The sequence below is a fragment of the Palaemon carinicauda genome, chromosome 14 (assembly GCF_036898095.1).
Source record: "Palaemon carinicauda isolate YSFRI2023 chromosome 14, ASM3689809v2, whole genome shotgun sequence".
NCBI classification, from domain to species: Eukaryota; Metazoa; Arthropoda; class Malacostraca; order Decapoda; family Palaemonidae; genus Palaemon; species Palaemon carinicauda.
The window spans coordinates 43132313-43144096 of record NC_090738.1 but is presented as its reverse complement, the minus strand read 5'-3'; the positions used below and the strand labels follow the sequence as shown (position 1 = coordinate 43144096).

Sequence of the window (11784 nt, the reverse complement as noted above, 5' to 3'; positions counted from 1 at the left end):
GTTTACCGTCATCGACCGCTCCACTTGTTGGCCTAAAGCCATTCCCATGGAAACTGCAATGTCCGCTTCATGTACATCTGCCTTACTCTCAGGGTGGATAGCAAAATTTGGTATCCCTGAGCATAGAACTTTCGACAGGGGTACTATTTTCCCTCTCAATTGTGGACATCATTAGTAAATCTCCGGGGAATCGCCCTACATCAGACAACCGTCTACAGCCCTGCTGCCAACGCTCCCTCAAAGCATCTTTGATGTCCCACTGCCAGGACTCTACTGGTTTACCCAGCTTACCTGGGTCCTCCTGGGACTAAGGACCACTCCTAAAGACACCCTGGATGTCTCAGCAGCTGAAATGGAATATGGCAGCCCGTTTGTCATTCCTGCCAAATTTTTTTTCCGTCTGCATCCTCCTCTGACAATCGTCATGCCTCCAGACTTACAAGCTCCCAGCTAACCAATACGTACCGACAGACTTGCACACTAACGCACGTTTTCCTGCGCAACGACACAAGCAAGCCACCGCTAATGCCCCTTTACACGGGCCCTTTCCTCGTGATTTGTCACAATACGAAGGCTTTCTCATTCAACATGCATGGCAAAGAAGACTGGGTCCCCAATATTTGCCTAAAACCTGCGTACCTCTAACAATATGACCCACATACAATACGCCTCTCAAGAGCAGGGGCACCCCATTTCGCATGTACTGTATGTCTTTTTTAGGGGAGGAGCCATGTACCGCCCGTGTTTCACAACACGCTTGTACACTGCAACGGTATCTTATTTTTATTGTGTATCTCGCTTTACACCTTACTGTTAACACAACATGTTTAAGCCTGTCAATTCATGAATCATTTTGTTTGAATTTTTGTGACCGTCCTCACCATGTTGCATATAAACTCACTATCCATTTAAAAAAAGTTGGTTGCATTCACCTCGCCTCTCAGTTACAACCTAATGGCTCTCCCGCACAGAAGCAATACAGCAAGTGGGAGAGGTACTTGATATAGCAAGGATCTAATTACACACTAGTTGACTTATTCCTTACAGTGAAATTGATAACTTTGTGTCTCGGCCTAATGTTAAGAAATGTGTGAGTAATGACTTACATACTGGTTTAATGCTTATGTCAAATAAAAGTTTTAATATCAGGAATCATTGGAGTAAAATTTTCAACAAATGTTAAAGTTTTATAGATTCTACCACAAGGATCTTTCAAATAATGAAATTTACTATCCCTTTATAAATACTATACCCTAAAATACAGTACTGTATTATATCTAACTATTCTTATCTTGTAACCTTACCTGCAGTACCTTCAAAGATAGAAAGCAAGATGAGTATGCAATAATTATTATCTCTAAATGTTGGCATGGATGAGGCAAGGTTCATAAGATGGCAAGGTTCATAAGAAAATACAGTACATGTTGATAGCTTTTTATTTCACAAATTTACCAAAACATCCTTCTAAATTCCTTAGAATTACAAAATTTGAGATCCATAACAAGATAAGTTGTAAGAAATTAACAATAATACAGATATGAAATATCAAAGTACTGTACTGTAAAGCCAACGTAAGATAAAAAATTATAAATATCCAAAGGAAGCTCTGAAAATCTATACATATTAAGTCACTTGCTCCTGAATTAAGTAGAACATTCTAAAAAAAAACTGGAATTATATCTACAGTAACATTAGCATAACACCAAAAACCTTGTGTAGAGAGGATGAACTTTCTTCTCAAGAAGTTGGTAAGAGAGATTTGCCAAACCATCTTCAGACTTGGAGATTCCTTCATTCAGGTGGATAAAGCGATCTTCAGATGGAGGAAGACTTTGATGTGGTAACATAACATACAAAGCAACACGAGGATCAAATCGGATTATGGTTAACCCTTTCTGTTCTATGCGATTGTAAAAATCATCGTCTTCGCCTCCCCATCCATAGAATCGATTGGCAAATCCATTTACGGCTGAAAAGTGAACACGCTGAACTGCTATCGCACCACCGAAAAGGTTGCGGTAAGGTAGATGGTATCTGCAACATGTTATAGAAATTCAGAATTATTCTCTATGACCTTCAGTTGCTAAAAAGCACTCATCACAATGTGCATGTTTTAATATGATTGAATAATTCTTTATTTGTCACCTTTCAAAGAAAGTTTTTATCAATCTTAAACATTGATTGATTGATTTAAAGTTTTCTGGCATTTTGACATCTTAGGTCATTGATGCCGATATCATTTATTTTATAAAAAAAATACAAGAACTTTCAATCAAAACTATAAAAGTTAAGATGCCATTATAGAAGTTAATAGTTTTCAGAAGATCTGCTTCTGAAATAAATCTAAAAATGACGCTCGCATAGTAGGACACAATTTCCAAGAATCCTGGAAAGGGTGAACCCGTCATCCTCACCTCGAACCTAAAACAGATATCTATTTCTTAAGTTATTATAATTTGGGTATTAAGTCAACAAATGCCTCACTGTTAAAAGTACCAAACAGTTGTCGCAATATGGTTGGTGTTGGCCCTTCAGCAGAAACTCGTGTGTCAACCAAGTGTGACCAATACGGAGATGACAAAGAAATCTACCACTTTCGAGGCATTATGTTATACCTCCAAGGAGATATGTCATTTGTTACTTCTCTCATTTTATTGCCATCTAGGCTATCCCAGTGCTGTTGCCAATTATTACAAAACAATTTCTTGATTACAGGGAATGGGATACTTTCTTGATAGCAACTCGGATGCAGCATTCTTCGTCCGTAAATCTGCCTTCTCATTCCAAGACACCCCTTCTCATGTGCTGGAACCCAACAAAATCGAACCATTATACATCTCCGCCCAATAATAAAAAGCCATTCTAAAATCTTTAAAACTAAAGGGTTGCTACAATTAAAAACTTCTAAAACTTCGACACTCCTTGCATCACTAAAAATGGTAAAATTACCCTCCTTCTCCGACGCTATTCTCCCAATAGCGGTTAGTATGCCATACAGTTCGGCAGTAAATATGAAAGCTGTTAGAGGAAGTGCACCTCTACAATTAAAACCATTACTATATACACCAAATCCAACGCAAGCATCAGATTTGGAGCCATCAGTATACAGTATATAAAAGTCGATCCCCTGTTTTCTGCAACATATTCCATAATAAGGGACCTGGATTTTAAGTCAGTCACATTCTTCTTAACTCCAATAAAGTATTTAAAAAAAGATACCTCTGGTAATTTCCATGGAGGCATTGATGATACCTTAAATGGAAGCACCTTACTTCTAATTATATCCAGACTGTTTGGTAATTGTTTCACCCGAAAGCCATAAGGTTGAGGAGATTTTGGGTGCTACTCAAAGTATGTTGAGTGCCCTACAAGGCTTGCAGTCTGAAAGGCTAAATCAATACCGAACAATAGAAGATTTTCGGTAAAGGTCTAGAGGCAATTCTCCAGCAACAATAAGGAAACTTGTGATAGGCGAAGTTTTAAACGCTCCTGTGAACAATCTAATACCAACATGATGTAATAAATCTAATATCTTTAATTGGCTTGGGGTGGCTGAGGAGTATATTTCATATCCATAACAAATTTTTGAAAAAATCAAGGCCTTGTATAATTTTAAAATACAGTGGAACCTCTACATACGATTGCCTTTACCTACGATTGTTCCAACATCTGAAGTAAAATTTGATCAAATTTTCGTCTCGACACTCTAAGTCATGCTCCAACATCCGATGTAGATCTTGTTTACACCAGTAGACGGCAGCATGTCGGAGGGACGCCATTGAGCGTCGAGTCGGTCAGTTCTCTGTTCTCGTGCGCATCGTGTGGTTGTCTTCTGTTCGGTCTGTTATTAACAGTGCTTATTATCTTCCTTTTCTCACGTTTCATTTTTTATTTTACGTATAATCATGGGTCCTAACAAGCTTAGTTTCGGTACAGGTATTAGTAGTGGTAAGAAGAGGAAGAAGGCAATGCTTTCATTAGAATTGAAGCAAGAAATTATAGAAAAACATGAGCTCTGTGTGCGTGTGAGTGATCTGGCTAAACAATATGGCCGGAATATGTCTACGATCTCGACGATCATCAAGCAGAAGGAAGCCATTAAAGCAGTCAAACCATCGAAGGGGATCAAAGTGAAGCAAAGAAAAGTAAGATTGAGAAAGAGAGAGAGATGATGTTTATTGTCGAGCATGCAATAAACCAAGCCGAATAACTGAATCCTTAAAGTAAGTTTTAAAAATCTCTCTCTCTCTCTCTCTCTCTCTCTCTCTCTCTCTCTCTCTCTCTCTCTCTCTCTCTCTCTCTCTCTCAAAAAATTGGAAAGTGGAAGTGAAATCTTGCAAAAGAAAAAATCTATGGAAAATGATGGAAATAAAAAGTTAGAAAATGCAGAACAAAAGATTATACAATCAAAAGAAAATGAAAAAAGGGACTTAGAAGAAAGGACACTTCAAAATATAAAAAAAAAAAGCCCAAAGTACTTTAGTCCTATGCAAAAAAGATGAAAAAAGGGAGATTAGAAATAGGTCCCCTAAGAATTGAAGGACAGTTAACGAATAAAAAAAAAAGGAAATATGCAACATATTAGCAGAAAAATATAAGAGTTCACGCCAAGAATTACGAATGAGAATAATGAAATAGAAATGAGAGAAGAAAATGTTGAATATCTAACGGTTATAGATATTAATGAAGCAGATATTGTGCAGGCTATAAGCGAAATTAAAAATGGATCGGCGGCCGGACCAGATGGAGTTCCAGCGATTTTGTTAAAAAAAAATTGCACACACTATCGCGAAGCCGCTTGCAATACTGCTAGGACAAAGTGTAGATATGAGCGAGATATATATTGAACATAAATTAGCTAATATAACCCCTATTTTCAAAAGTGGATCAAGACTAGAGGCAAGCAATTATAGACCTATTAGTCTAACATCATATATTATGAAAGTGTATGAAAGGGTAATAAAAAAGAAAATAATGAATCATTTGGTTAAAAATAATTTAATTAATATAGGTCAACACGATTTTGTGCCCTGAAAAAGTACACAAACCCAACTGATAGCACACTATGAAAACATACAAAAATATGATAAATGAAAAAGACAGATGTGATCTATCTAGATTTTGCAAAAGCCTTTGACAAGGTAGACCATAATATATTAGAGAAAAAAAGAGAAAGCATAATATTATGGGAAAGATAGGAAAATGGGTAAAAGAATTTCTGCAAAACAAAAAACAGATAGTGGTTGCAAATGACGAGAAATCAGATGAAGACCAGGTAATATCTGGCGTGCCACAGGGTATGATATTAGCTGCACTGCTGTTTGTTACTATGATCTCAGACATAGACTGTAATGTTAAAGACTCTGTAGTGAGAAGTTTCGCCGATGACACAAGAATAAGTAGAGAAATTACTTGTGATGAAGATAGGAACTCATGACAAAGAGATCTAAACAAAATATATGAATGGGTGGAGATAAATAGGATGGTATTTAACTCGGGTAAATTCGAATCAAACTATGGAAACGGAGAAGGAATGGTATATGCATACAGGGGACCTAATAAAGAGACATTCACAAACAAGGAAGCAATTAAAGACCTTGGTGTAATGTTAAACAGGAATATGTTATGCAACGACCAAATAGCAACACTGTTAGCTAAATGTAAAGCAAAAATGGGAATGATATTCAGGCACTTTAAAACAAGAAAAGCTGAACACATGATTATGCTTTACAAAACTTATGTACGTAGTACACTCGAGTACTGCAATGTGATATAGTACCCACACTACCAAAAGGATATTGCACAAATAGAGAGTGTACAAAGGTCCTTTACTGCTAGAATAGAAGTTAAGGACCTTGACTACTGGGAAAGACTGCAATTTTTAAAACTGTACAGTCTAGAAAGGAGAAGAGAATGCTACTGTATATGATAATACAAGCATGGAAGCAAATCAAAGGAATTACTGAAAACATCATGGAGCTAAAAATATCAGAAAGAGCAAGCCGAGGTAGATTAATAGTGCCCAAAACTATACCAGGAAAACTAAGGAAGGCGCACAGGACATTAATCCACTACGCACCAGCATCGATAATGCAGCGACTATTTAACACACTGCCAGCTCATCTAAGAAACATATCAGGAGTGAGCGTAGATGTGTTTAAGAATAAGCTCGATAAATACCTATGATGCATCCCAGACCATCCAAGACTGGAAGATGCAAACTATACCGGAAGATGCATTAGCAACTCTCTGGTGGATATACGAGGTGCCTCACACTGAGGGACCTGGGGGAACCCAAACATAGAACAAGGAATAAGGCTGTCAGAATCCTACTTGAAGGCAGGCAAATCTGGTGAGTTTATCTAGTCTATTTAATGAGAGAGAGAGAGAGAGAGAGAGAGAGAGAGAGAGAGAGAGAGAGAGAGAGGAGAGAGAGAGAGAGAGAGAGAGAGGAGAGAGAGAGAGAGAGAGAGAGAGAGAGAGAAGAGAGAGAGAGAGAGAGAGAGAGAGAGAGAGAGAGAGAGAGAGAGAGAGAGAGAGAGAGAGAGAGAGAGAGAGAGAGAGAGAGAGAGAGACTGACTGACTGACTTTTTAAAATAGAGTTTTTATGATAAAACCAAGTTTTATGAATACTTACCTGGCAGTTATGTATATATATATAGCTATTGTCAGGTAAGTTCTATTCATAAAAAATAATTTGAAGGATTCACTTATTCAGCTTGTTTTATTGCATGCTCAACAATAAAAATGTTATTTTTATTAATAAAATAAATTTTTGAATATACTTACCCGATAATCATGTAGCTGTCAACTCCGTTGCCCGACAGAATTCTATGGAGGGATACGCCAGCTATCACAATACTAGAAGGGGGTGTACTTACCAGCGCCACCTGTGGCCAGGTACTCAATCATTTGTTGTTGACACCTCCTCAATTATTCCTCGGTCCACTGGTTCTCTCTGGGGAGGAAAGGGAGGGTCGATTAAATCATGATTATCGGGTAAGTATATTCAAAAATTTATTTTATTAATAAAAATAACATTTTTCAATATTAAACTTACCCGATAATCATGTAGCTGATTCACACCCAGGGAGGTGGGTGAAAACCAGTGTACATGATTAAAGGATAGCTAAGTATCCCAAATTTCATATAACAGTTATCTCAAATAACAATGAAATAATAAGTACCTGGTAAGGAAGTCGAATAGAACCGTTACTCTGCCTTTTATTTAAAGTTCGTCTTCCTTACTGAGCGCAGCGTTCCTCTTGGAGGCTGAATCAACCCAAAGGTGCCAAAGTACAAGGGGTTGCAACCCTACTAAAGGACCTCTACCAAACCTTTAACCCAGGCGCTTCTCAAGAATGAATAGACCACCCGCCAAATCCAAGGATGCGGAAGGCTTCTTAGCCTACCGTAACAACCATAAAAACAACAATAAAAGTATTCAAGAGAAAGGTTAAAAAGGTTATGGGATTATGGGAATGTAGTGGCTGAGCCCTCACCTACTACTGCACTCGCTGCTACGAATGGTCCCAGGGTTGTAGCAGTTCTCGTAAAGAGACTGGACATCTTTCAGATAAAATGATGCAAACACTGACTTGCTCCTCCAATAGGTTGCATCCATAATGCTCTGCAGAGAACGGTTTTTATTAAAGGCCAACGAAGTAGCTACAGCTCTTACTTCGTGGGTCCTTACCTTCAGCAATGCAAGGTCTTCCTCCTTTAAGTGAGAATGTGCTTCTCTGATCAGAAGCCTTATATAGTACGAAAGCCCATTCTTGGACATGGGTCTCGAGGGTTTCTTGATGGCACACCATAAGGCTTCTGACTGTCCTCGAATAGGTTTAGACCTCTTCAGATAATATTTGAGAGCTCTGACAGGGCAAAGAACTCTCTCAAGTTCGTTACCTACCATGTTGGAGAGGCTAGGTATTTCGAACGATCTAGGCCAAGGACGTGAAGGAAGCTCGTTCTTTGCTAGGAATCCAAGCTGAAAAGAACATGTTGCCGATTCGGTTGTGAAACCAATGTTCTTGCTGAAGGCATGAACCTCACTGACTCTCTTAGCTGTTGCAAGGCAAACGAGAAAAGCAGTCTTGAGGGTAAGATCCTTGAAGGAAGCTGACTGGAGAGGTTCGAACCTAGATGTCATAAGGAACCTTAAGACTACGTCTAGATTCCAGCCTGGAGTGGAAAGACGACGTTCTTTAGACGTTTCAAAAGATTTGAGAATGTCTTGAAGGTCCTTGTTGGAAGACAGGTCCAAACCCCTGTGGCGGAGAACTGAGGCCAACATGCTCCTATACCCTTTAATCGTAGGTGTTGAAAGGGATCTCTCATTCCTAAGATGAAGAAGGAAGTCAGCTATTTGGATCACAGAGGTATTGGTAGAGGATATTGAATTGGCTCTACACCAGCTTCGGAAGACCTCCCACTTAGACTGGTAGACTCTACGAGTGGAAATTCTTCTAGCTCTGGCAATCGCACTGGCTGCCTCCTTCGAAAAGCCTCTAGCTCTAGCGAATCTTTCGACAGTCTGAAGGCAGTCAGTCGAAGAGCGTGGAGGTTTGGGTGCAACCTGTCTACGTGTGGTTGACGTAGAAGGTCCACTCTTAGAGGTAGAGTCCTGGGGAAGTCGACTAGCCATTGAAGTACCTCTGTGTACCATTCTCTTGCAGGCCAAAGGGGAGCAACCAGCGTCAGCCGTGTCCCTTCGTGCGAGACGAATTTCTGCAGAACTTTGTTTATTATCTTGAACGGAGGGAATGCGTACAGGTCGAGATGGGACCAGTTCAGAAGAAAAGCATCCACATGAACCGCTGCAGGGTCTGGAACAGGGGGAACAATAAAGCGGAAGTCTCTTGGTGATGGAGGTGGCAAACAGATCTATGGTAGGTTGACCCCACAAGGTCCAAAGTCTGTTGCACACACTCTTGTGGAGGGTCCATTCCGTGGGAATGACCTGATTCCTTCTGCTGAGGCGATCCGCTGAAACATTCATATCGCCCTGGATGAACCTCGTGACCAGAGTGAGGTTTAGACCTCTTGACCAAATGAGGAGGTCCCTTGCAATCTCGTAAAGGCTCCTCGAATGGGTCCCTCCTTGCTTGGAGATGTAAGCCAAGGCTGTGGTGTTGTCTGAATTCACCTCCACCACTTTGCCTAGCAGGAGGGACTTGAAGTTCAACAGGGCAAGATGAACTGCTAACAGTTCCTTGCAATTGATGTGGAGTAATCCTTGTTCCTTGTTCCATACTCCTGAGCATTCCCGTCCGTCCAAGGTCGCACCCCAGCCCGAGTCCGATGCATCCGAGAAGAGATGAAGATGGGGGGTCTGGATGGCCAATGATAGACCCTCCTTGAGAAGGAGATTGTGCTTCCACCACAGGAGAGTGGTCTTCATCTCTTGGTTGATAGGGATAGAGACTGCTTCTAGAGTCGAGCCCTTGTCCCAATGAGCCGCAAGATGGAATTGAAGAGGGCGGAGGTGGAGTCTCCCTAGCTCGACAAACAGGGCCAGAGATGAGAGGGTCCCTGTGAGACTCATCCACTGTCTCACTGAGCAATTGCTCCTCTTCAGCATGCTCATGATGCACTCTAGGGCTTGGTTTATCCTGGGGGCCGATGGAAAAGCCCGAAAATCCCGACTCTGAATCTCCATTCCCAGGTACACAATGGATTGGGAGGGAATGAGTTGAGATTTCTCTATATTGACTAATAGACCTAGGTCTCTGATTAGATCTAAAGTCCAAGAGAGGTTCTCCAGACAACGACGACTCGTGGAGGCTCTCAACAGCCAGTCGTCTAGGTAGAGGGAGGCTCTGATGTTCGATAAGTGCAGGAATTTCGCTACATTCCTCATCAGATGAGTAAAGACCATAGGAGCTGTGCTTAGGCCAAAACACAGGGCTTGGAACTGATAGACAACCTTTCCGAAAACGAATCTCAGGAAAGGTTGGGAGTCTGGATGAATGGGAACGTGAAAGTATGCATCTTTCAAGTCCAAGGAGACCATCCAGTCCTCCTGTCTGACCGCTGCTAAGACCGACTTGGTCGTCTCCATTGTGAACGTCTGCTTGGTGACATACTCGTTGAGAGAGCTGACGTCCAGCACCGGTCTCCAACCTCCTGTCTTCTTGGCCACAAGAAAGAGACGGTTGTAGAAGCCCGGGGATTGATGGTCCCGGACTATAACCACTGCCTTATTCTGCACAAGTAGCGACACCTCCTGTTGCAATGCTAGCCTCTTGTCCTCTTCTTTGTAGTTGGGAGAGAGGTTGATGGGCGATGTGGTCAGAGGCGGTTTGAGGCAGAATGGAATCCTGTAACCGTACCTCAGCCAACTGACAGACTGTGCGTCTGCACCTCTCTTCTCCCAGGCTCGCCAGAAGATCTTGAGTCTGGCTCCTACTGTTGTCTGGAGAATCTGAGAGTCAGTTCTTTCCCTTAGATGTCCTGGGTCCTTTCCGAGACTTGCTCCTGTGAGAGTCTGGACGGGAGCTACCTCGGCTGGGGGCTCTACCACGAAAGGGCGGTATGAACCTCGTAGCCGGGGTATCAGCCACTGGGGAGCGATAAGTCTTGGGGACAGAGGTGGTAACCTTAGACTTACGAGCCGATGAGGCTACAAGATCGTGCGTGTCCTTCTGTATCAGGGCAGCCGACAAGTCCTTAACTAGCTCCTCGGGAAAGAGGAACTTTGAGAGTGGAGCAAAAAGGAGTTGTGACCGTTGGCACGGTGTAATGCTGGCGGAGAGGAAGGTACACAGTTGTTCCCTTTTCTTCAACACCCCTGATACAAATAACGACGCTAGCTCACCCGATCCATCTCTGATGGCCTTATCCATGCAGGACATAATAAGCATGGCAGAATCTTTGTCCGCAGGAGAGGTTTTCTTACTGAGGGCTCCCAGGCACCAGTCGAGAAAGTTGAACATTTCGAAAGCTCTGAACAACCCTTTGAGAAGATGATCCAGGTCCGAGAAGGTCCAACAAACCTTCGAGCGTCTCATCGCAGTCCTCCTAGGCGAGTCCACCAGACTTGAGAAGTCAACCTGGGCAGAGGCAGGTACTCCCAAGCCTGGTGCTTCCCCTGTAGCATACCAAACGCAACCTTTCGAAGCGAGCTTCGTTGGAGGGAACATGAAGGAAGTCTTGCCAAGGTGTTGTTTAGACTGAAGCCACTCCCCTAAGATCCTTAAAGCCCTCTTGGAGGATCTAGCTAGGACAAGCTTAGTATAGTTGGACTTAGCTTGTTGCACGCCCAGCGAAAACTCAGATGGAGGAGAGCGGGGAACAGCAGAGACGAAGTGTTCAGGGTAAATCTCCCTGAGCAGAGCCAAGACCTTTCGAAAATCAATAGACAATGGAGAAAGCTTAGACTCCTCCACGTCTGATGAGGGATCAAGGTGTGCCTCCTCATCATCCGACACTTCATCAGCAGAGGGTAGCGAAGCAATAGGACCAGAATGCTGAACCGCAGAGTCAGAACGGGTAGGAACAATAACAGAGGTTTCCTCATCTTGAGGGAAAACCTGAGGCTCAGACTGCATAGGCTGAACAACAGACGAAGCAGAAGGCAGGCGCATGGGTGAAGGAGGTTGACTCCTAGCAAGAGTTGAACCCAAGGATTGCACAAGCTGAGCGGAGGAAGGAGGCGGAGTAGTCCGTTCCTGTTCCTGTGAGATGAGTGGAGCATGAAGAGGTTGAGGCTGCGCAGAACAAGGTAAAGTTCTCGCAAGTTGAGGCTCCTGAGGCGCAAGTCCAGGGTGTAGAGGAGCTTGC

At 42.3% G+C, this 11784-nt stretch overlaps 1 protein-coding gene across 1 annotated transcript in view; it reads right to left on the bottom strand.

The window, feature by feature from the left end:
- Positions 1-1420: 1420 nt before the first annotated feature.
- The window catches only part of LOC137652743 (beta-1,4-galactosyltransferase 4-like), a 98567-nt gene continuing 88203 nt past the window's right edge, over positions 1421-11784 (bottom strand). The window contains exon 8 of the mRNA XM_068386148.1: positions 1421-2034. Coding sequence (XP_068242249.1) covers positions 1692-2034 — 343 coding nt within the window. The 3' untranslated portion in view covers positions 1421-1691. The remainder of the gene's footprint in view (positions 2035-11784) is intronic.